The sequence below is a fragment of the Drosophila teissieri genome, chromosome X (genome assembly GCF_016746235.2).
Source record: "Drosophila teissieri strain GT53w chromosome X, Prin_Dtei_1.1, whole genome shotgun sequence".
Taxonomy (NCBI): domain Eukaryota; kingdom Metazoa; phylum Arthropoda; class Insecta; order Diptera; family Drosophilidae; genus Drosophila; species Drosophila teissieri.
The window spans coordinates 20619822-20646000 of record NC_053034.1 but is presented as its reverse complement, the minus strand read 5'-3'; the positions used below and the strand labels follow the sequence as shown (position 1 = coordinate 20646000).

General features: G+C 45.9%; 2 protein-coding genes and 2 non-coding genes across 5 annotated transcripts in view; 2 read left to right on the top strand and 2 right to left on the bottom strand.

The window, feature by feature from the left end:
• Positions 1 to 26179, top strand: part of LOC122623021 (glycine-rich cell wall structural protein 1) — a 77221-nt gene that overhangs the window by 46639 nt on the left and 4403 nt on the right. For both annotated transcript variants that reach the window (XM_043801905.1, XM_043801906.1), the window contains exons 2-3: positions 23890 to 24005; positions 24445 to 24639. In XM_043801905.1, the coding sequence (XP_043657840.1) occupies positions 23936 to 24005; positions 24445 to 24639 (265 nt within the window). In that variant the 5' untranslated portion in view covers positions 23890 to 23935. The remainder of the gene's footprint in view (positions 1 to 23889; positions 24006 to 24444; positions 24640 to 26179) is intronic.
• Trnar-ucg lies at positions 2820 to 2892 on the bottom strand. Its single transcript has one exon. It is a non-coding gene; the product is annotated as a tRNA-Arg (tRNA).
• On the top strand, positions 3634 to 3707 carry Trnai-aau. Its single transcript has one exon. It is a non-coding gene; the product is annotated as a tRNA-Ile (tRNA).
• Positions 17264 to 18105, bottom strand: LOC122624301 (serine protease SP24D). Its single transcript, XM_043803794.1, has 2 exons — positions 17855 to 18105; positions 17264 to 17798 (listed from the first exon to the last, which is right to left on the bottom strand). Exons 1-2 carry the CDS (start codon positions 18103 to 18105, stop codon positions 17264 to 17266), a joined length of 786 nt encoding a protein of 261 aa, XP_043659729.1.

Below are 26179 nucleotides of genomic sequence, written 5' to 3'. Positions count from 1 at the left end.
CAATCAAAGCTTGCTGCCTTACGCACAACAGTGCGTATGAGTGATATGCTGTAGATGGAAACCTTTGCATTGAACGTGGTACAGAAAAACCTCTAGTTGTTTAAAGTGCAGAAGGAATCATCTTAAAACATTAAAATAATTGGTATAAATGATTAAAATTTAACGAGATAATGACACCAAAGAGCATTTCGCAATTATAGTTACGAGCTACTATGTACTTACTATACATACATACATACATACATACATAAATAACTTGCAGAATTTCCGTGATATATGATTAGTCCTGCAGAACTCTTTTTCCCTGAAAAGCCTTGTCACTGCTAACCCGTCCTTTGTATTTTTGTTCGCTTCCCGGCTTGTTTTTTATTTTTGCTCTTGCTTCGCTCCACTAATGGAAATAATTTGAAATTAGGAAAATTATGATGAGAGTTCGTCCTGTGCGCTGTGTGTCCTTTTATGTCTTAGCAGCCGGAGGAGGCTTTCCACGGGCCCGCTCACACACACACACACACGCACACATACACACATGTGACTAGCCGAGGAAAATGAGCATAAAACAAAGTTTATGTGCAACTTTTTGATTACAAATGCAAATTACAGCGTCGACTGAAGCACAGAGCAGTAACAGCAAAAAATGTCAGGGCGGAGAAGGAAAAGGCCTGGAAAAACGTGGCAGAGGCAGGGAAAACTTTTTCATATTGCAGCAGAAATTGCGTCAATGTTTGTTCGTTCGTTCGCTCGTTCGTTCGTTTGTTTGTTTGCCTGCTTATTTGTTCGTTTGTTCGTTTGTCCGCCTGTTTGTATGCTTGCCTGTTTGTTTGTCTCTGTTTGCCCATCGCCGTTTGACGCTGTTTTGGCAGTTCAGAGTTGACGAAACATTTTATTTGCAGGCAGCGTTGAAAGTGCGTAATCATAACTTTGCAGGGGTTTCATGTTGATTTGATTAGGGGAACGAAGTATGTATGTATATATTTAAATGTGATGACACAGGGAAATTCGGATGGCTTTGATGTCTGCTCCTAGGGAAACTCCAATAAAGCCGTGTTGCAAATTGGTCGTGGAAAACCTATGGGTATCCGTCTCCTCAACTTAAAGTCATTTTTAAAGCGTAAGGCTTATTAAGGCAATTGCTCAGTTTGAAATATGCAATACCTCTGGCTGACCTCACTGTTATTAACATTTAAAATAGATATTCTGGAACCGTTTAAGGATAATTGCACTTTCAAGCTGTTTTTGCCATCTTCCGGACAGCGACCAACATCATTACTCAATTTGCAGCAATTAATTTCCATGCCAACAACTCGATTTGTTTTCCGACTCCGTTCACTATCTCCATGTGTCCCGTTGCTGCTGCTGCTGCTCCTTGGTCCTTTTTTGTCCTTTCTACCAGTTTTACCAGTTTTACCAGTTTTTCCAGTTTCACCAGTTGTGTTGCCTTTGTGCTGCCGCTTGTTTACGGGTGACATCCGTTTTGCTAGTTTTGATGCAGGTTGCCTGCTGCGATAATGATGGTGATGATATGGCCACGATGTCGGCGAACGAGGTGAAGGTGCTGCAGAAGACCCTAATTAATTTCTTCGGCTTTTGTCTGCAGTTATTTTCCGCATATACACGAGAATATGTGCATGTTTCTGTTTGTAGGTGTGTGTAGGTGCACAGGTATGGTACGTAACGTAAACCCACCCACCCAGGTGTGCACTTCCATTCGGTGGACACATTTCAACTTATGCTGTGTGTGTGTGTGTGTGTTTGCTCTGCTGGAGAAACTTTTCGCCGGCGGAGTGGAGAGCGAAAACTGTTTTTCTGCTCTTCAGCCGGAAAAGTTCGGGCCAAAGGTGGTCGGAGTCGGCCATAACCTCAATTATATGCAAGGCAGCTCATTGTCGTCTGTTTTCTGCCCCGCCCCGCCCCGCCTTCTCCTCTTTGGCCAACTTCTCGATAAGCGTTTAATTGCTGGTCGAGGACCCAGCGTCCTGTCTTCTGGGATGCCCGATTGTGGGTGGTTCTGGGCTGTTGCGGGGCCGGAATCGGGAACGGGGGTCAGAGAGCACCGGAAATGCGTTGAACAATTTCAACCGGATGTTAAATGTCAGGGCGCTTGTCGCCGTTGTTGCCATAGTGGCCATGGCCCATGGCCCATGGCCCTTGTTGTTCTTGCTGTTCTTGCTGTTTTTGTGGGCTCTGCAATTTATAAGCGACAGCCGCTGTCAGGGACAGCACGAAATTGATGCCCGATCCGATCGGATCGCCGGCACTTGGAGTGGAAACTGCAATAAAAATGCACCGGGCTGCTAGTGAATGCCGCCATTGTAGTGGATTTCAGTGCTTTTAGTTGGTTGTGCTGCGGCCACTGAGCTGGTATTGGTGATACAGATATGAAAATTGGTATACAGCTGCTTTAAGCTATTAATTTCGATGTCTATTTGGGCTTCGTTAGTTGGGTGACGATCCTCAATCGTGTTTGTTTGGTCGCCATTGTAGTTGATTTCCAAGCCATTAAGTGACTGACCTCTAGGCAACTTTAATGTGTGGTGCTTATATACTCTTTTTATGCAATCCTTTAAACACTCTTTACTGATAATTAATTTGTTGGATATAAGCTTTCTATGGCAACTGTTTCTGTGCGGATTGTACTGTGATTATGGTCAGGGAAATGTAGGCTCCATATGTCTATTATATGGAAATAAATACTAGGTCGCTTTTATCGCGAGCTTAAAATGTATTTCCGAATTTACAAGTTCAATCTTCTAGAAAATGTATAGCTAATTGGACTATTAAAACTGAAAACAAATAATGACAAAAAAGTTGATTTTCATCGACCGTGACAGGACTCGAACCTGCAATCTTCGGATCCGAAGTCCGACGCCTTATCCATTAGGCCACACGGTCGCATGTTTTCCAGCGGATTAAGATGTGAATAAGTCAAACGTGGGGAGCTAGTGTGGGAGCGAGGCAGCAAGTGCGGATTTAGAAAGAGAGAGGGCGAACTAGAATGCGAAGAAGAAAGAGAGGGAGGATGGTGTGTGCGAAAACAAAGCGAGGCGCTAATTAAGCAACGCTCTAATGAACAACTGACGGAATGCCGGAATGGGAGAGTGCGGAGTGGGGAAATGAGGAAATGGGAAATGGGGAAATGGTGAAATGGGGGGGAGTGCCGGAGTGACGAACTGACGGACGGACAATAAGGTGCAGCTGCTTCCTCTTCCTGGCTCATGAGCACAAATACCGACAATAGAACACGTTCCATACGCAAGAAATGAGTGCTGGAAAAACTAAAGAGATGGGCAAAAAAGGAAAGAATAACTAGACGGCGGGAAAATGTGTATATAAAAAAAAAAAAAATGAAATGTCAAGGAAATGTGCAAAATGACTTGGAAACTCTTGTGTTATTATTATGTGTTTGTTGCTTTTGTCTCCGCCGCGAGCTGAATAGGATGGAATATTTCCGGCTTCGCATTCTCGCTCCTTCTCGCTTCTTCTCGCTCTTTCACTGGGGTGTTGAGCTTTCGTGCCACGTCATTACTGCAATTCGCAAAGCTTTAAGAATTCGCCTCTCGGCGATCCACGTTCTATTTTTAGCCTCGGACGCTCCGTCGGCTCTCATAGCTTTTTTTCCCAATCGGGATCAGCGGCCCATTAGCTCAGTTGGTTAGAGCGTCGTGCTAATAACGCGAAGGTCGCGGGTTCGATCCCCTCATGGGCCATAATCTGTTTTTTTATTTTCCATCGTAGCTGATATTTCTTTAAATAATAAGAAATAATAGTAAGCGTTTTACACATATTCTTAATGATTATATTTTTGCAATTCGTACTTGTTAACTCGGGAACTTTCTAAAAAACATATTTCCACCGACTACCCACCCAATTATATGGCTGCCAATCGGATCACAATGGATTCAATTCCAAGCACAATACATTGAGAACAGTCGAATTCATCGGCCTCATCAGCATCATCACATCACCATCATAATCAGCAGCCTCGTCATCGGATTGATTGGCCAGGCCAGAGGCATCTTCCGTTTGGTACTTTATTCATTCGCTTTTCTTTCATTTGGCTACATTTCATTTGATTCAATTCGATTCGATTCGATTCTCGATTCGTAGTCGATTTCAAACCATTTCCCTCCATTCAATGCCCTCTTGTGCCCTTCAGTGTGCCCCTTCCCCAGTGCCTGCCCAGTTCCATTGGCGAAACCCTTCGATTCCCTGCAATTCCCTTCAATTCACTAGCCTCGATTCATGGCTACCAATTTGCAGGAGGCGCCATTGCCGGAGCTCGAAAACAACATGAGCATATTTTCTTTGGACCATAAAGAGGGGACAGGTCAGTGGGAACGCTGCCTTGTAAATGTTTTCATTTCCCCGCCGGCCCCTTTGGCTCTTTGGTTTCTTCTCCCGTTTGGCAAGCATTCAAAATGAAAAGTCGGTGGAAAAAAGCAAACCGAACTGAACCCCACGATAATGTGCATCAAATGAGCTGTGCGCACATTTAGCAGGCGTCGCCTTGGCTATTGAACTTTATTAGCCTTGTACTCGTCCTGGAAACTCCACCTCCCAATTCTCGCAGCCCCACACCCCACACCCCGCTGTCTGGCTGGATCTGGTCTGCTGGTCCTATGTTTCTCGACAAAGCAAAAAAAAAAAAACCGGCAAAAAATGGCAGCCGTAAACGTTTGAGAACCTCAAAAGACCGTAGGGGCAGGGGGCAGTTTATCAAAAAGCTTAACTGAAACACGCTCGGACATTTGTCCTGGCTGAAATCCCATGGATATTTTCCCATACACGACCAGAAAATGCCCTAATATATGGCCAGTGCTTTTGCGTTACGAATCTTTATGGCGGTGAATTAATTTTCGTGTCACACAACATTGTTTCACATGTTATCTATTACTCGAGATGATAACGAAGTCTGTCCAACTCGGTGAAAAGGTATTTGACTGCTTATTCAATTACAGAAAATGTTTTCAGAAGGAGGTTTGGAACAACGTTTTTAAATTCAACTACAGTTGCAAGGAACTTGGGAGTGAAAGATAAATATTTCTTAATGCAATTTGTTTGTGTAATTGAGGACTACTTGCGTCTAAATGCTAAAATGCTTTCATCAGATTAGTAATTATTTTCAAAGCTTTTTAATGAGCTTCAAATCTTTATTCAATTGTAAGATTAATTATTAGTTACTTCTTCTTAACGTTTTTTAAAGGCGCTATGAAAGAGCATAAGCGAAATCATACATATATACTGCATAAATCAATCGACCAATTGCATATGCCCTTTTCAGAGGGCTAAAAAATGAGAAAAACAATATATGGCGGGCCGAGAGAGTCGCACACACTCGCACTTATGGCCACTAACAAATCATGGCTGGTCGTGCATGTTTCATGTCCACTTAGCCAAGAAGACGACATAACGACAAAGTCGGCCGCCCACCCATAACTCCAGATCCCGTTTCAGCTGAAAGGACCCTCCCCCGCCCCCGCCAAACGGTCCACAGTTTTTGCTGCCACTGGCACTGAATTACGCTTAAATTATGGTAATTTATTTTACCCCGAAGAGCGATCTAACAGGGCCATGACGACAACGACCACGACAACGAGGACGACAACGTGGACACGGCCCCTGGTCTCTGGTCTCTGGTCTCCGGTCGCCAGTCTCTAGTTTCTGGTCTCCGCTCCTCGTTCCCCGGCTCCTGGTTCTTAGTCCCCATTGGACCCGATGTCCGATGTGCGATGTGCGATGTCTGATGTCTGATGCCCGATGTCCGATGTCTGATGGCCCATAGCCACTGGCCAGTGGCCAGTTTTAGCCCACTGTTACTGCCGTTATCGTTGGCCCGGTCGGGATAGTTCCATTTGTCCATTTTTCCATTTCCATTTCCACACTCCCTCACCCACTGGACTTTACTTTGCCTCGCCCACCAACAAGAGACAACCCAAGGATATGAAAAACTTTCTCCATTCTAATTCATACTTCATACGGGCCACAGCCTGCGTAGTTGTATACAGTTAATTGATTAGATTGCATTTAATATACATGTACGTACGCAAATGCTTTAATTAACTCTGTAAAATACCGAGTACATTCATTTCATTCATTTCTTACAACGATTTCTATCGCAACTGAGCTGCTAAATGTGACTTGCTTGCCTTTTATAGCTTCATGCTTGGAGAAACTATTTCCAAATTAGGGAAATGGCTTTTTTGTTACACTTTTTACGGGTCTTCGTCTTCAAATTCCCTCGGATTTATTAATGTAACAGAGAAGTGCTCAATTATGGCCAAGCCAAGTCCGTGCAAACGGAATTTTTCCCCTTATTAATTTATAATTTTCTTTGGCGAATTTTCCCCATCGTTAAGTTATTGCAAGTGTAAACAGGAGTGGTAAATGTGGCTGCAGATGAATGAGTGGTGCATGCTGGCTGCTGCTGATTGGAGGTTGCTGATGGTGGTGGGTGTTGGTTGGTGGGTGGTGCTAAGCTGGCGGGTCGAAGAAAATGAAAGAAAAGCAGTCAGCGGCTATGAAGTGGCGACTGGACTGAACGTCGCCGCCTGCCATTGACGCCTCGTCAGCTTCTTGATTTATGCGACTCCACTTCTGACCCACCAAACACCATGCACGACCACCAACTGCACCACTCCCACTCCCATTCTCATCCGCATCCCTGTCCTCCGATAAATGAGCGTGAAAAATGTGAAAAAAAACCGCTGCTGCTAAATTTGCTCTGGGATTTTCCACAGCCGGGGGGCAATTAAAACACAAAAATGCATTCGTATGCGCTTACGAAACAAATGCGATGGGGTTTTTCCGGTGGGCGGTGGTTGGGTGGTTGGCGCTTGGGTGGTTGATTGGGTGGTGTGGGTGGGTGGGCAATCGTGTTGAATGACGACGCCTGAAGCCGGGTCCGTAGTCCGCAGTCCGGAGTCCATAGTCCGGAGTCAATGCAGTCAGAAAATAAAAAATCTTATAAAATCAGGAACAGCTTATCTACATTCTTTTTTATATCTAAATGCATCAATATATGAAAAATTTGATTAACGCATATGATAAAATTAAGAAAGAACCTATTATTTTCTAAAATTTATATTCACAATTACAATCAATTACAATTTTAATGCTCACGTTACTTTTCCTTTATTCATTTTGTAAAAAGGTTTTCCAAATCCAATTTCCATCTTCAATTGAGCTAAATTTGTGCAGTACTTTAGTAATAATATTCTTAAAACTCAAAATGAGTAGATTGTAGACCAAAATCGAGAAGAAGCTTCGAGCCTAGTCTGAAAATCATCAGCTTACGTGAAGTGCTCCCGATTTCTGACAGTGCACTTCGTTCAGTCCGGGATGGATTAACATGTTGGCCGCACGGGGCTCATTAAGTGCGTGGTTGACGTTTGTCGTCGTCCCGCGTCCTGCGTCCTTCGTCCTTCATTCTGCATCCTTCGTCACTGGCTCCAGCGAATGACTGAGTGCGCCCCAGTGGCTGCGGAAGGGGGGCTTTCGGGGGGCCTAGGGGCTTAGTGGGGGCGGACTTAAGCGCTGGGACTCCGGTTATGTGTGCTTAGAGCGCACATCAAATAACAAATTAACGATGACGACGCCACAGGAGCCGCAATCATTTTTACTTGTTTCCTTTTTGATTTGTTTCCGCTTTCCTTGTTTTTCCTCTTCCTTGCCTGCCCTTTTCCTCCCGGAAAGGCTGGCAAATATTTGCACTCGCTGAATGAATGATTTGAATGAATAACTCAGATGGACTAATGATGAGTGCGGTTAACATATCGAGTATTGCACTGGAAAATGAGGGGAAATCAATGCGATCATGGTTGACATGGACCCAAATTGGTAAAGCGGAACAGAACGATGTTATTGTCTTTTTTTTTATACAAAACGTATTTCCAGAACATTAATTTCGTACGTTTGGTGAAATCCTAATATTATTTATTTATTTGTACGTTGTGGACACAAGCTAAACACTTGGGAGAAAAGCTATAGCTGCTGTGGCTTTCAGCCGGAAGTTTTTAATATTTTCTTGAGTAAATAGTTACCAATTATTAATAATTATATATAATATACTTACAGAGATTAACAATTATGTGTTTAGACAGAAGATTTTTGCAGAAGATGAATTCTTATTTATCTTGCACACATCAAGAATCATAAATACGAATTCGACCCCTAATTTTCTCAGGCTAATTTTTGTATGTACTGTTTCTTGAGCATACTCGTACTTGCGGAATTCGTTTTCCATTCATACCCGTTGTGCCCACTCGAGACACTGCACTTGGATAATGGCTCAGTGGTTATGGCAATTGATTATTAGATTTGTGTGGCCTCCATCATCCCGGGACCACAGCCTGGTGGGTCTGAATGGCTCAGAATGGCTCTGAATACAAATCGACAGGTCCTGCAGGTTCTGCAGCCAACCCCTCGAAAATCGTTCCACATGGAGCGTGACAAAGTCGCCCAACCACTAGCTCTTGTTCGGTTTCCGAATGCTCCCCCAATCTTGTCCTGATCCAGATGCCTCAGTCCTCAGTCCTTAGTCCTCCGTCCCTTGTCCTTCGTCCTGCGTCCTGCGTCCTTCTGCTTACGACTCATTTGCGTTTGGCGCCCGTAAAGCAATTATGACCCAATTGGTTTGGCTTTGGTTTGCATTTCCCTTCAATCCACGCCCCACCGCCCCCCACTCCTTGTCGTGTGTTTAACCTGATTTGTGCACAACTGTCATGCTCGCCGAGTGCACTGAGAGAAAATCCAAATTCGCAGTAACGTGGTGGAGTAAAATGAATAACCTGCTACTTTCAATGAACTTGAGAATTAGTATTTACATATATTTATGGATATTATTATTTTATCCGCCATAGGGAGGATACAGATATTCACTTAAGAGCACCATCTTCAAGAAGTAAACATTTCTGAAGTTTCTTAAAAGTTTGCTTAATCTACTGATTGGCATTCAGCAAGTCTGACCAACTGGACCGAAATGGTTGTTTATTTTGTATTTATTTTTTTTACCATTTTTAGTAGGGCTTACTGATACAAATTAGCATTTAACTGCTAGTTCTGAATACAGCTGTTCTTAGTTACTAAATTTCACAATATCCATATGGAATAATAGGAATTTGAAGATTAAAGATCTTAGAGATATATTCTCTTAAAAGTATCCTCTAGAGTATTGCTGCTTTATTTTAGCACACAGTCAACTGAAAAGTCTTCTTTAATCAGCAGCCATTATTTAGTTAAATATTTTTTATATGCCCATAAATTTAGTGAATTGTAATTGTTTTATGCTTTTCACTCACAACTGCTGATGAAGGATTACAAATGCAGATAAATGCGGAACTCGCTGATTAACCTCTCAAGATCCGAAACACTTCTGCCAGTGTGCAAATATATGCAAGCACCCCCTTAAGTTCCAATGTGTGTGTGTGTGTGTGTGTGTGTAACTGGCCATGGACGTGCCCTGATAACAGTGGAGTGGGGGCGAATCGAAGAGGGGGTGCGAGTGCGAATGCGAATGCGGGCGGATCCTTCGTCCTGCGTCTCCGTTTCCGGTGCTCGTGCTCCTTCCCTTTGTGCATGATGCAATGAAATTATCACTTTCAATTGCAATTGCCACACACTCGCCAGTGCGGGGGGTGTGGCAGGGGCGGTGTGCAGCAGGGGCGTCGGCGGAGGGTCTTTGGAGGGGCGACGCTGCCGGATTGAAGAGGCTTTGGGCAGGTGTTGAGTGCACGTAGCTCAGGTATGGCCGCTTTTATGTCTGCACGTGTGCATCCCACTCGCTCTAACTGGCAGGTTTCTCTCGCTGTCTCGCTGTCTTGCTGTCTCGCTCACTTCGGGATCCTCGGTCCTGAGTCGTCCTTCTCACTGTGGCGAGGCTGTTCCTAAAATCTTTATAGGTTTTGGAACTCATTTATGGCCCTGAAGGTGAGCCGTAAAAATATTTTATATTTATTTCGTTTGTCTGGCTGCTAAAAAGCACTCGAGGTATCACTTGATTGATCCGAAAACGAGCCCAAAAAGGGCTTTCGAGAAAGCCCTATTTTAAAATGTTCGTAGTGGTTAGGCCTGGTTTTATAGTGCCTCAGGTATTTTATTTTAAAAAATAACCCATGCTAATCCACTAATTTACTTTTTAATTCTTGGTACATCAACGAATCAAGGCTGGAAAAGCCATTGATATCGCCATGCTTAAAGCTGGGCCTTGAAAAAGAGATTTAAGTCTGGCAAATAAATCAGGAACATCCTGTCGCGTCCGCATCCTGTGCTCCCTGCTCAAATTGGACTCTCCTCTCTGCTCTCCGCTCTCCGCTCGATTCTTAGCCCGTCTCGCAGTGTGCACCATTTGCATTGCATACTTTTGTGCGTTGCCTTCATTTAATTGCAACGCTGTCGCAGGACGACGAAGGATTCCGAAGAGGAGGGTTTCTCCAAGTTTTTGGGGCGGGCAGGGGCTGTCCTTTTGTGTGACAAACCAACTGTGGACTGCCTGCTGTTGACTGAAAGATATATGATGCCAAGCTCAAAAGGCGAAATTCGCTGCTCTTTTTAAGGACACTTTCCCCATCCTTCCCCCCAACATATTTATACATATATTTGTTTTGTCTCTGTGTGTGTGTGTGTGTGTGTGTGCCATTTTGTGCAAATTAAATTCTTTGCTCTTTGCTCCGCTTCCATTTGAATTTGTTGTTGTTATTCCTCGCGGATTTTTTGCGGATTTCCATTTAACTAAGTTCTTAATCAGGCAGCCCCGCGACAACTGTCACTGGCAGGACATTATATGGGCGGGGAGTGGACTCTGCGGGGCGCTGACCCATTAAGAAATATGTGCAAATGGAGCGCATATGCATACAATTTCGAGTCACTGAAGAAATCCATTTAAAAACGAAGCACAGTTAAGCAAGGAGCCTATCTTTGGTTGGTAGGCTGGCTTTTAATTATGAAAAGTGGTTTGCTACTGTTACACATTCACACATTCACCTGCTTACACATTTATTTCTCGCAACATATAAATATTTAACATCGTAAAATATAATATTTATTGGTTTAAAAACTCTGTGTTTGCTTGGCTGTTTTAAATTATTTATATATTACATGTTCCACATATTCTAGTTTTAGTTCTACATGTACATAGACTCTTTAGTATTTTAAAAGGGCGAAAAATGCACTTCTGGTAATAATTTAGAGTCTTAGGATGCTGTCTGGTGTCAACTGATTTGCGGTCTCCTTGGAATCTTCCAATTTCCCGGCTGCAATTTAAGGGACTTTCGTTTAATTGGCGCCCAACTAATTTTTACGCTCGCCAACTAATTTCAATTTCAATTGTTTAACTTTGCCCACTTTCTCCGCTAGCGCCACCTCGCTCGCACACCCCTGTGTCCGTCCCTTTCTGCGGCAGCCTAGTTTCAATTTCTCCAGCTCCGACGCTTATTGTTGTTGTTTGCCTTGTTTTGCATACTGCATTGTGGCGCCTCCCCTCACTTTTTAACCCTTTGGGTTTTTAATGAGCTGCGGGAATAGTTTTTTGCTGCCGCTGCTGCTGCTGCTGCCGCTGCTGCTTCTTCTTGGCTTTGTTGTTGGCCTGGCCTTGCGCCTATTTCCCTAGAAAAGGGGGCGTGGCGGGTCGTGTTCGCTTGGGTACGGATGGGTACGGATGGTCGGCGTACGACCCTTGTCGCATTTTTTATGCTTTGGCGGCTCATTAGCGGGTCACCGTACCCCAGGGCAAGAACGAACTACTTCTCCTCCATTTCCGTTTCCCATCCGCTTCTCCTATTTTCCTATTTCCCTATTTTCATATCCCCTCCCCCCTTTTTTATTTGTGCGGGATTTTCCCTTAGTCATCTTTGGCAATGGGAAATTTTGTATCTTGTCCGCAATGCTGACAAAAGCAAAAGTGTTGAACAGGAAGGCAGCTCTCACATGGACTTGTCTCCGTCCCCGTCTCTGTCTCCGTCTCTGTCGCACCCTCCAGTCCGTCTCTTTCTGTTTGCCCTCTGCCATCTCGCTCGCCCACGCTCTGTGTGCCTTGTCGCTGATAGCGCAAAAACTGTCAGATGATTATCGGAACTGGGGAACGCCTTTTGTCAACTTTATAAACGAGCTCATCTCGCCATGACGAAAGACTTGGACCGAGGCACGTCCATATCACAGAAGAACAAACAAACGCACGTCTTGAGGAGCAGTGGTTCGAACCGCAGGGGAAATCGGGAAAATTGGGAAAATCAGAAAAATCAGGAAAATCATTTGGAAATCGCTTTAGGAACCACATTTGCCTAAGCTTTCCCCACATCATTACGTGCTGTCCTTTCCTAGTTCCAACGGCTCATAGTTGGTTGAATCAAGCCTTGCACTTGTACAGGTTATACTACTATCATTGAGCTAAAGTATTATTTTAAAGCATTATTATTTCAATTAATGTATATATATTTTTTATGCTTTTAGGTAAGGTTATCCTGAATTACTGAATAACACTACGCAATTGTTTAAAGTGGGCCATTCCTTGATAACGTAAGTTTACAAACGTTTAACAAGTAAAGTAAAATAGCTGATAGTTTAATATAAAACAACCTTTCATAGATTTCCTCTCTGTTCCCAAATGGTTGCTCCCGATTTTTGTCAGAACTTTTCCCCGTTTTGTGCCACTGTTTGTGGGCCTTAACCCGTGCGTCCTGATCCTGGGACAAGTGTCTACCTCCAGCCACAGACCCTTTGCACACTTTGCTCGCTTCTGTTTGACTTGTTGGTGGCGTTCTTTTCTTGGTCCCCCCCCCGCTTCACCCCCTCCCTACTTCCGTACCCCACCGAGCCAGCCTTAACCCTTACCCGTGCCCGTGCCCGGGGGATGGCTGCTGTTAATTGGCTGCCACAATTTGACTTTTTGTCGCCTATCGGGCAAACAGCATCAGTTCCAGGGGCATGTCCGTGGGCGACATCATCATTTCCCCAAGACCCTCCCGTCCCTTCCCCTCCACCCAACGCCCCTCCCCGCCCACCAATTTCTTGGCCACGTTTTCTTCCGCCTTCGTGTGCGTGACTATCGGGCTGCGAGGCAGTTTTGCATGGGAAATTGAAAATTTTCACTTGCTGTTTCTGTTTGAGTAGTCGCAAGCGACGTATCCCTGCCCTGCTCACAAAAATCGAGAGAAGTTTGCTGAGCGCCGAAAAAAAAATGGAAAGGGAGGGAAAAGTGAAGGAAAATTAGAAAGTTGGGGCAAGGGAGCTCCTTCTGCCACGTGGGCATACGCGGGCAAACAAAAATTTCTAATGCGATTTCCTTTGGCGCTGCGGGAGCTGCATTTTAGTGCAATTTTAACAAATTTCAGGAGCGCGGCTGATGCCACGGGGGCTTTGCCTTTGCGATTTGATTTTTCGCTTTGTGTGCCGCAGCTGCAATTCCCATTCGCCCACAACTACACATACATATGTATGTGTTTGTACACATTTATATACACCCAAGTACATGTGTGCGAGAGATGGTGCGGGGTGGTGGGGCATGGGCATTATAAACTTATCATAAAATAAAGTTAGCAGCTATTCAAACCGCAAATTTTTGCAACGACGCGTTATTAAATCACCAGGTGTGGGAATACGAGTATGTGTGCACACACGACTCTGCGAGGGAAACTTAACAAAAGCAAAAATATTTAAAAGGAGAAAGGATGCAGGATAAGGGGAAGAGGAAGAGGCCACACACTCACACCCACACACATACGTGGCCAAAATGCAGGCAGCTGCACAAAATGGCTGCGACGAAACGGAAAATGGGAACAAGCAGAACGAAAAGTCAATTTGACGCGGAGACGAGGGTGGAGGGGAAAGGGGAAGGGGGTCGGGGAATACCCTTCAAAGAAGGTCCTGGCGAAGGTAACCAGGCTCCGAGATCGCACAGGAACAGGAAAGTCATTACTTATTCGGCACATTCTCCAATGGTCATATGTGTAGGCCCGATAGCCCAACATTCGTGGTTCTCCTTCATATATTCACGATCAATATTCAAAAATGATTTGAGTGCTTTAAGAATCTGGCAGCTTTAAAAAAAGGTTTCAATTGGCTTCTAAATATGGCTGCTCTTTTTTTACTGTCATTTTAGGAGCAGATTGGTTTATATGTTTTGTTTTCAAAGTAATTAACTCAAGATTCTAAATGTATTCACATGGAAATGGGCATATCTACCTAAGTAACTTATAGTATCTCGGTATTGAAGTATCGCACAGAAGCAATTACGACCACAAAGGTAGCCCAACAATAATGACTATTAGCCTTGCGATGTCGCCGGAATTCTTTGGGGGAAGTTGGTGCAGTGTAGTCTGGAAGCTGAAGGATCGGCGGGGATATATGCTCCATTGTTCAGGGTATACAAAGGGTATATACAAAGGCACAAAGGTGTGGGGAAATATTTAGGAGGGACGCAGTGGTTGCTGAGCGGCGTTGTCAAGCCAAAAAGCAGCAGCGTTGACATTTTCTCAACTTAATTAATTTTGCTGCTACCCCGGCTAATACGCACGCACACACCCGTGCCAGCCATTCATGTACTCGTACCTACATACATATGTGTATGTACATATCAAATACTCATACATATGCATGCTCTCGTATACATACATACGTATGTGCGTATGTGTGGGCTCCCTTTGACTGGCACTTTGTTTAGTTTTGGCTCGCATTTGGCGCTTGATTAAATTTTGAGCGCGGCTGTGGGCGAAGCATGGGGGTGGGCATAAATATTTCCGATTTCAATTTTCAGTTTCAATTAAATTGGAAATTGCGGCGATAAATTAAATCAGCTTGAGACTGTCAAAGGATTTCAATTACGCACAGAAATGAGTTCATGATCAGGATGGAGAATGGGAAATGAAGTGGCCTGCATGGCCTGCATGATTTATGGCCCGGATTTGTTGTGCGGGCTCCTTGGCATTGACTTTATAAGGACTTTATTAGTAAATAAAATGCCATAAAATGCAAGCAGGGGGCCAAGGGGTTAATGCCGGGGAGGGGGTGGTAGGTGGTAGGTCGTGCCGTAGGCCATTGCCCATTGTGCCGGCTCCTTGGTCCTTTATCCCTGCTCCTTCGCCCTTTCTCCGGCACTCAAGTGCCCGTAGTTCTCCGCCTTTGTGCACTTGGCCCTTCACCTCCCCCCTCTCTCTCCCCCTCTCTCTGGCATTATGCAAATCGCAATGCTCCCCGCCCTGCCGGAGCACAAAAGAGTCGGCGGCCCAGCAGCTGGAATGTCGATGCACAACATCATCAGCAACTGCAGCAGCAACAGCAACAGCAACAGCAACAGCAAAGGCAGCCACATCGGCAGCATTGGCAGCTATGGCAGCGACTTAAGTGGATTACAGCGGCAACTTGTTGGCCGGGTAAAAGGATCCGCAGATCCCCGGGTTCAGTGTTCAATAAACACACCCCCAAAAACCAGCACAGCCAGCACAGCCAGCACAGCCAGGATAACCAGTATAGCCAGGATAACCAGGATAACCGGCAGGACGGGCACTCAGGGAAATAACGTTCGAAAGTTGGCACATCGATCAGAAAACATTCGAGAAGTCACAGGACTTGCGTAGCTCATCGGTCAAGCAGGCAGGCTTAAGACTTCTTGTGTCGTTGCCATCTTACAACTAACTTGTCTCAGAATAAAAAAGGTGTTTAAAAAAACACTTTAAAATACGCACTGATAGTTCGTTGGGTAAATAGGGTTTCACCATACTTTTGGGGTTTTCATTTTGCGACAGTGTGCCGTTTGCGAGTGCCGAGCCTCATGCAGTTACTCCAGCGGTGGACAACTGGAGCTCCGTTTCCAGCTCATCTGTCTCAGCTCAGTGGGCTCTTTGGGGCTTATGGATTTTCCATTTAGCCAGGCCAGGCGACCCGGCTACTCACCGGATTTGGCCGCTTCACCAGCCAAACACTCCACAACCACTCCACTCCACTCCACTCCATCGACGCACGCGGCGTATACGCAATGCGGGTGCTGAAGGGCTTCGAGTGCTGGGCTTTTCCAGGGAGGGGGAGGGGCTGGTGAGGACACTTTCCAGAGACAGCAATTAGCCGGGAAAAGAATGCCGAAGATGCCGCTCCAGGAGAGCTGGTCACATAATTTAAAACTCTCGCCCAACTGCAATTTAAAACTTTGCTTGCTGCCTTCGTTTACAACGCGTCGCCGGCTCAGAAATTGTTTTCATTCCTCGTCCTTCGGCACGTCCTTTGCCTTTGGTCCTTGCCATTCCTCTTCAGCATTTTGCGTTTTTTTTGCGTTTTTTTGCGTTTGGTGTACTTTTAGCAGTTATGCAGTTGCCTAGCAAATAATAACTTCCGCCTTGGCTGCTTTGACTAAGAAATGAAATGATTACAAAACAGAGAAACAGAGAAGCGGGTCCAGTTACTGTGCATTTTATTGCTTAAAGGGAAATTTACATGACTGAAGCCCATGCTCAAGCTGAAGCTGAAGCTGACTCTGGAGCTGGAGCTGTATCTGGAGATGGAGCTAACACTGGAGCTGGGGCAAACTTTATTACCAGGAAAACTTTGCCGGGCAAAAGTGCACCCGCCGCCGGCTGATAGTTATCCTTATGTACTGCTAATAAGTACAACAAATAACAGGGCCAACAACCACGCCGCAGCGACATAAATAAATAACATTCATTTCCGCCCACATTCAGCTTCGCCCACGCCACTCCCACTGCCATTTCATACCCATTTTGGCCCCGCGGGCACTCGAGGGTTAAGCGAGCGAGCGAGCTACAAGACCGAGCGCCAAGAGCTGCCCCGCCCACTTGATAGTTTCCCCAACCGAAGCCAAAGCCCACTCATTGCCAGTCGATGGAGCGCGAGCGACTGAAGAGTCCTCCAAAGTTTCCTCAAGTTGATCGAAAAATAAAGCGCATAGTTGTCGGGCCAATTCGGGGGGATCCACGACGTGGATGGCTGGCCCCCAAACTTTCCGATTCATTATGTTGCGCGACAACTCTTTGGGGCCAGCAATCAGCCATTGATTGTTTGCGAAAAGTCACGGAAGTGGGTCCAACTGGATTCATTGCACCCAAAAGTGCTTCCGACAGACCCGAAGTCATTGGCTCGACTTACAGAATTGTCCAATTTTGACGGGCCACAATTTTCAAGCACTTTCTTTTTAGCTCGTGACTTTGCACTATGGAAATCCTTTTCACAGACTTCAGGTTTCCCAACTGACCAGATTCAAGATTGAAACATTCAATTTTGGAATTATTCAAATGCTCATATATGTTAAATACTTAGAGGTGCATCTCTACAGGCCCGCCTTCTCGGCGATCCAGGCCCTCACCTTGGAGATCCTCAGGTAGCCATCAGGAGCCGCTCTGCCGCAGCCACCGCCGAGCAGCAAGCTGGCCAGGCCCACCACCTTGCCCCCGTATGTGGCCGGTCCGCCGGAGTCCCCATAGCAGGCACCCCTGTTCTTGGGATGCAGCAGGCAAATCATGCTTTCCGGCAAAGGGGAGTAGAACAGCCAGCGACAGGCCCCCCTCGGTATGCTGGTCACCTGCACGTACAGCAGGCTGTCGGAGAGTGGTCCCTTCTCGGCGATCTGGCCCCAACCGGAGATGTCCACGGATGCGCAGTTGGGCGGATCCTCGCTGGCCAGCTGGATGGCGGCTATGTTGGCGTCAAAGGTCAGCGGACTCTGCAGTCGGAGCACGGCCAAGTCGTTGTGGCCACCTGTGGCATAGTTCGGGTGCATGGTGACTTCGGCCACCGGAATCCTTACGCCGCCGCTCGAGAGGAGCAGACTGCCCGCCTGAATCGACCATAGATCCGCCGCAACTCTACGGCCACAGATATGGCAATCAAAGTCGAACCAAAAAGCTGCGACCATACTTACACGACATCCCCGTGCTTCACACAGTGGCCGGCGGTGATGACGTGGGTGGCTGAGATGATGACTCCACCGCAGTAGTGCTCTCCACGGAGGCGCAGCGAGATCTGGTAGGGAAATTGACCCTCCTTCGCCTTGGTTCCGCCCACGATTCGGGGCTCTATGGGGAATTCACTCCGGTTTGTGGCCACATCCTGCCCCAGTATTCCTTGGACGCCACATAGCAGCAGTGGCAGTAGACTCCACAATGCTGGCATGACTGAATGGGTTAGTTTCCTATTAGGTTTTACCTGCTGAAAGTCGTTTTCAGTTGTATATATGGAGTAGGTAATGGCACTCATCATCATTAGTAGTGCTGTTAAGCTATATGCTAAGTTGGCTAGAACTTCGCAGCTGCATTCTAATTACAATGGTCTAAGTGAAAGTCTTCCAGGAAATGTTCTTGAAAATCCAAAAGCAGCAGTATTCAACTTTAAACTGAACCGTCACATACAGCGCACATTTCTATCCAATTAAATTCGCATGCGAAAAGGGAGTGAATAGGATTCGCCGATTTGGAGAGCAAACAAAGCTTTAACCCTTAACCCCAACCAGCATCAGATATACTCGTGCTCGCTGACATTTGACCCCCGAAAACTACTCAAACGAGCGGTCTCTTTCAGCGGCTTTCAATGGACAGCCATGCGGAGATGGCAGCTCCAGGAACAGCTGCTGCTTCCCCTTTGAGATTCCCCACCAGATTAACTCAGTTAGTGACCACCCACCGCACCACCAGACTACCGCACCACTGCACCACCGCACCACTGCACAAGCAAACACCTTCCATCGGCGAGTGTCATGCATTTTTCATGGCCCGCCACGAGCTCAGCTGCTCAACTAAATTAACGAAATCAATCATCATCATCATCGTGTCGGCATGGCACCTGACATACAGAGAGAAATAACGCCAACAGCTCGGACTCGCACTACTGCTAATTTGATGGCAAGCGAGGGAAACTAATACTCCAAATAGTCGCCAGTCACCTAAATTTACCAGCTCTGCCATTAGTCATATGAATACTAGCTGAAAATCACACAACTCCCCGCTTATTACAAGTACTAAAAATATTTTGCAAAAAAATAGCAATACCTTGTAAAATTAGTTGGCTCGAAAAGTATAAAAGGGGTTCGTTAAATTGCTGCGTGACTCAAACTCATAGTTGGCAGTTGGTTAGTGCAAGGTGTCACTATTTTCTGCCAGTGCCGAATCGATGACCCACTTCCCGCCGTGCACTTTTGTCCGGCAAGGCGCCACATGCCGCTCCTCTCACGCTGCGAAATAAAATTGAAATTGGAAAAAAAAACAAAAAAAAAAAGTGACAGAGCCAAGAAATGCGAACCCATTCATCACCCGATTGTTGGGGGCTGGTAATTTGTAACCTAATTGAATGCGTAAGCGCCGGAGGCCCAAATCACGCATACGCCCCATTGAACCGCTCTCAATATGGGTTTCAATTTCGGCTGCGGACTTTTTTAATTATGGCTGCAGTCGGAAGCTCTTTGGCAGCTTTTCCTTTGTCGCTTCTGCCGCTTTTCCCAGCACACATGCCACGCCCCCTTTCCATCTACACCCGCCCACCCTAGGCTCTTTATGTGAAGTTTTTAATTAACTGCCTTACAAAGATTTTCCTTCTTCCGGTATTTTTTATTTTTTTCCTACTCGCTCCTTCTTTTTGTATTTGTGTGTTGCCTGCCTTTTTGTGATACGCTGCTGGCCCCGAGCCTGTTCTGGCCACAAATTGACATTTTTTGCCGGCAACGGGACGGAATGGGATGCCCCATACCTTTTTGACGATTTTCGCCCATTTTTTCCGCCGTTTTTAGATTTTTTTCTGCGCCTCGCCACTTTTTTTTTGTAGTTAGCTGACGGAATTTAATAAGCCAGAAATGCGCCAGCCGAACCGAAATAAATTTGAAAAATCAGCCCGCGAAGTTCCGTAATTAAAGTCGCCTTCACTGGACAGATCCTTTTTTTTTTTAGTGCTGCACTCGGAGAAATTGAAGGGCGAATGTGTCACAATTTGTGATATTCAAATAACCAATTTCGTAGTGGCAGTGTAATATTAAAATGAAGGAAACTGCATATGCTACCCTTATTTTTAGCCAATATTTGCATTCTAATTACACATCAGTAAGACAAGTTAATGGAGTTTATCCCAGTGTAATGTCGCATGGGCGACCACGCCCCCCCAGCCCCAACGCCCCCTGGCTAATGACAAATGGTTGTCAGTTTGTCAGTTGGCCGCTGCAACAACTGCAGATAAAAAGGGAGCGGCGCTTTTTTGCACCTATTTTGGCAGGCCAAAAGGGCAAACTGCGGACTTTGCCGGGGGAGAGGGGAGAGGGGGGAGTGGGAGAAGTTTTTGAAATGAATTGGAACTAATGAATGAGGGAATGAGTGAATGAGCTGTGGGCTTGCCAAACTGGCAAACTGGTAAACTGGCAAACTGGCAGAGTGGCAAACTGGCAAACTGGTGAGCCGGCGGAGGCAGCAGCTGCTCGTTCGCCTGTGCAATTAACTGTGAAAATGCTGTCACAATATTTAAAAGTTTTAATTGTTTGTTCAATTGCAATTGCAATTTCAAACTGGCGCCAAACTTTGCACTTTTGTTGTTTCAAACTTGTTCAGCGACTCTCGCTCTCTGATGTCGCCTTCTCCTCGTCTGCTCGACTTCTCTGCTCCTCGTTCTGTGTTGCAAAAAAATAATTTAACATGAATATATCGCATTTCATGCAGTCATACATCACGAGGCCGTCGGGGGGTTAAGGAGGCGGTGGCGGTGGCGGAGCGGGGGGCGTGGCCGGCCGGCGGGCAAGTGACAGCACTAACATAAACCACAATAATATCCAAAGTCATGAAGGAAGTAACCAAGTGTGAATTTTCGGTTTATGCCTTGCGAACCCAAGCGTTGAAGCGGCGCTGCTGCTGTTTTTCCCCCTCCTTTCCACCCACCGCTTTCCCCCCCCCCCCCTGTTTTTCCACCGCCCCTCCTCGCAGCCCTTCCGCTTTCCCTCGGGCGCTGCTCGTTGGTGTGGCTTGCTCTCCTTCCTGTTGCCGGTGGGTCAAATGGGCGGGCTCCGGATTTATAGCTGCACTTGGCCACACTGGCGGAGCTGAGTTTGCTGCAAATGCAAAAATGCCAGGCGAAAACCTAAAAGTTTAAGCGCAGTACGCTTACAGTACTTAAATTAACAATTCATAATTTGTTTATGAAATAGCAGGCATTGAGCAACGCATTATTTCTTAGTACAACACTTTGCTTAACTTTATCTGCGATTCCAGAAACAATCGAATTCCAAAACGTTTTCTCCTGACTCCCAAAATATTAAGTTCCACCATAAAATGAAGAGGATATTATTATTATATTATAGACAGACTTTCACAAATCAAGTTGGCAATTACTTTCGATGCACCACTTGCCTTAGGCGAGGAAACAACTTCAAAAAATATGCTTGTTCAATATTACGGCTGTTGTTCCTATTTTAGCAACCACTTTCCCAGGCTGCGCACACTGGGGCGTCCTGCGGTTTAAGCCCCCCTTTTTGCGGACTCCATCCGCACCCCTGGTCGCCCCCACACAGCCCCCTTCCGCCCCCTTCCGACCCCTTCCGACGCCACTGACCGCTTGGCTGGGCGCCCCTTGCAGTTGTTTTATTTGCGCTTCCGTTTCGCGGACAGTTTGCTTTGCTGTTTTTACTTCATTTTTCTCGAGTTCTGCACGCCGTATCTAACTGTCTCTGTCTCTGTTGCTCCTTTTTGGCTTTGTTTTTCGTATTTTTCGTATATTTCGTGTATTTATTATTTTTTTCGTTTGTTTCTCTCGCTTACAACAGAGAAATGTTGCAACAAAACATTTACGACGTCATCGTTTCACAATTTTTGTGCTGCGAGCCCCCTTTTTGCTCACTTTCGCGCTGTCCTAGAATCCATGTTTTGTGTTTGTGTGTTGTATGTTGTGTGTTGTGTCTTGAAATGAAAATTGTTGTTGCCGCTCTCGTTCTTCATGTTGTTGTACACGCCCACGCTCCTTCCCCTTCTGCTGCTGCGGCAAAAAAAAAAGACGAAAAATAACAGTGGCAAAAAAAGAGAGGCAAACCTTGTGTCATTTATCATGCATTTCCACTTTTGGCTTCCGTCGACCGGGACGTGGCCCGCACAGACAAATGTACGGGGACAGCCGGACGGACAGGCGGACGGACGGACGGAAAAACGGACAACCGGACGGACAAACGGACAGCCGGGCGGACAACGGACAGTACACGAGTCGAGTTGCGGGTAAGGAAGACACAAGCTCTTTAAAGCACTGAAATGGGACTCTTTGGCTACTATGCAGGAAAACTTCTTAGCTAAACCAACTTATGTTTTTTTAATTTAGTACAATTTCATTTAAATAAAGCTTACCTTACAGTGAACTGACTTTTTATTTATCTGATTGATTATATAAAAAGAAATGAGATGCTTTATATTTACATATGTTTTATAGTATGGAAAGCCTATTCCTTTCTATGATTATATTTGTCACTTATTTTTGAGGGTGTGCGAAATGGGGAACAGCACATATAGACAGACGGACAATTTATGCGTTTTCATTTTTCATTTGGTCATTCCCATAAAATGTCCATTTCATGCAAAAGGACAAAGATCTTTAAGCGGAATTCGAAATTAATCAAGACGAACGAACCCTAAATTCATTTCCTCCCCGGCTGAGGAATATTTTCCGCTCGTGTCCCCAGAAAAAGTAGCCGAGTCATTTGGGAAATTTGAATATGGAAATGCTGCGAGTGGACGACGGCCAGGAAGGGCAAGTTATGAAAAAGTTCTTTAAATTGTTTGATATTGAAACGCGGAAAATATTCGAGACCTTCCCCATTTCACCCACTGGAGGGCAATTGATTAAGCACCACGGTAGCTGAAAAGCGCCGACTGTAATGGTGATGGTGATGGTGATGGAGTGTCTGCTCCAGGTGGGCTGACTGGGATGAGTTGACTATTTTCTAGCTGCTTGAAGAGTGCTCGGAAAGGCGAACGGAACTTGGAATTTCCCGCTTAAGAATTAAGAATTTTCTTCAGCACGCTGTGCAGTTAAATGATTTTAAAATCAATCTGTAATAATGAGCAAATAGCTTAGCCCTCACGCTTGAGAGGAACTGGTTTGGCTGTTCACTATAATTGTGAAATATTTTCCAAATGTTATTGAAATACTTCCAACCCATCGAAGAGTATTTCCTGTTTGTGAACTCTGCTGTGCGATTTTGAAGTCTTGCAGCGGGAAACAGATTCGATTGGAAACAGAGCAGCTGGCTTGATCGCATGTGGGTACTCGATTCTCGACTTTTCCAGCCAAACAAATGCGACGCCATTTGGTCGCTCTCCATTTTCATCTCCAGCTCCAGCTCCATTTGGGCAAACTTTCCCATTTCTCTGGGCGACGCATCGGGACCGCAATGAACTTGAGCCAGCTGTCAATGTGATAAATAAACTTGGCTAGCCAAAAGGGTACAGCCTCCTGGCTCTGCGGCAGCATATAAATAATAATCAGGCAGCAGCTGCCTCAGCTGTCTCAGCTGTCTAGCCACAGTGCGTTGCGCAAGTGTAAGGCTGGCTCGGCACGTGGAATTACATATATGAATATCGACTGCTCGCAGTCTCTTAAGGGAAACACCATTTCCACACATCTGTTTGTTTGCACGAAGCCTGTGAATTTACCTTAGTCCCAGCCTAATTTAAATATACCTTTGATGTTCCCAACGTGGCAATACAGTTTAAATGGAAAAACAATATGTGTAGAGTAATATATTTATAAGAATATTTTGCATTCCAAAGCAGAGGGTGCTGAAATCAAAACATACCAACTGGCATTGCAAACTTGTGATGCACTTTTGATTGGTTACTTCGGGCTCGGGCATATGCGTATTTTTCGGGAGCAAACTGCTTGCGAACTTGTTTTAACTCTTGTGCGAAGTTGGCCAACTGAAGAAGTACTTTTCCATCTTGTCCTTTGCAGCAACTTCTGATCCAAGGGCGTGGCATCGACAGCGAGCAACAGGATGCTGGCACTGCCTCTGCTGACTCTGGCGGTCCTCGCCAGCTGCGGCTACACCGTGGACGCCTACTCCAGTACGTATGCGTAATATTCCGGGTGGGGGGGTTGGCTTTCGTGGACACCATGCCACCCACTCAAGGTCCCCGAAAGCCAGCGCCCCCATTCGTTGCCATTCGTTGTGTTGTGTAATCAGTAATCCCGAGATGAGCACCGATCCGTTGGATCGGTGGTGAACCTTTCATGCCTTCATCAACCCTTGGCCCTCCATCATTGACATACTGAAGCCAGATGTGATATCCCCGATTTCGAGCAGGCTTATAATTTGTTTTTCTTTTTTTTCCGTATGATTTTGACCCCACCACTCTGCTCCACAACACACACACTGAAACCTGCAATCCGCAATCCGCAACCTGAAATCCGTAATCCGTAATCCGCAACCCGTAAATCGTAATCCGTAATCCGAATTCCGAAATCCGTAATCCTTGAACCTAATCGAATTTCCCGCGGGCGAAGAGTACGGCCGTGGATGCGGGGACATTGGCTGCCTGCCCACCGAGGAGTGCGTCATCACCAGCGACTCGTGCAGCTACAACCAGCGGGACGGCAAGGATTGCGGCAACTACCCCACCTGCAAGCGGCGCTCCGGCGGAGGATCATCCGCCTCGAATAGCAGCCCCAACTTGGCAGCCCCCTCGGCCAATCCGTCAGGTATTTAGCTTGGAATCCCCCACTTGATTACTCATTGTGCGCTTCCCTGGGGGAGTTGTCCAGGCGATTGGCATCGTGTTCCGTAATTCGTAATTCGAGGTTTGGCGACCGGCTATTGGCGATTGGCGGCCACATCTTTTTGGTTCCTCAAAACGAGTTATTGCGGTTATATTGTTACTAAATATTCCAACGATTTGTGACCAAAGACGGGAATTTCTGGGGCACACGACCTGGCTTCGGACGCCGAAGACTTCAATAGCCTTGCAGAGTCGAGAAAGTGCATTTTCCTGAGTATACAAATAGTTGGGCGTTATTGGCCTTTTGTCTGTTATATTACCATTACTTTATATTATATATAATATATATATTTATATTATATTACATTCACATTCCCTATCTGACCGTCGAAGCTCTGCAAGGCTATAAGCTCTATTCCAAATTATCGAACTTTTTTTGGTTCTTTTTGTTTGGCCCCACGTATTTGTTATTTTTTTGTGATCGTTTCCATCTATATATATATATATATATGTACATATATATCCATGCTATATAGCCGAATGTAATATGTTGTATGGCGATCTAACACCCACACACTCACACCAACACACTGAGCGCTTCCGCTGACTCAATCAATCTAACACTTAATCAATCAATCAATCAATCAACCAATCACTCGCTCGCTCGCTCATTCATCGCCTCATTCGCTCAAGGCTTGCAAATATTCGAAAGCTAATCACCACCCAACACCCAACACCCACCCGCCCCCGCCCCTGCCTCACCCATCTCCGCCGAGCACTTCTGCATGTTTTAGGATGCCGCAGCACAGAGAGAAAAAATGCTACCTCTATTTTTGATTCAAGTTTACGAGCACAGAAGAGCTTCACAGCATTAAAAATCCACTTTGCATATTAACTTGCTGAAGGAACAGTTCAACTTCCACAATCTTGCAGCTGAAATGGAAATACTAAACGCATGACAACAAGATAACCATTTCCTAATCAACTACATCCAAGAGTGTAACCTTTTAAAAACATCAGATACATCTACATTTCAAGCTAAAACAAGCGAATCAAGTTTTTGAGGAAGTTTGACTGTGGTTTGAGCCACAGCTCGATGAGTGTGTGGCGCATTCTCTCTGTGCTGGCCGGAGAGGAGGCCAAGAGCAGGCTGGGCGTGATGGGGGGTGGGGGGGTGGATCATGGCCAAAACTAACAAGAAGCTAACAAGAAAACCCGCTCTCTTCTCCCCGCGTGCCATCGACTGCCAACCACTAACCACTAACAGGATCGAGTCTGGGCCAGGGACCCGAGAACAACATCTTTGCACCCGCCTCATCGAACCCCACGCTTAACACCTACACGTACAACCATCAGCAGGGTGGCGGCGATGGCGGTGGCGATGGCGGCCATGGTCACGGTCACGGCCACGGCCACGGCCATGGAAACGGAAACGGCAACGGAAATGGTAACGCCGGAAACGGAAACGATCGCGACAAGGGCGGCAACGCGGGGGCGGCGGGCGCCTCCTCGACGGGCGTGAT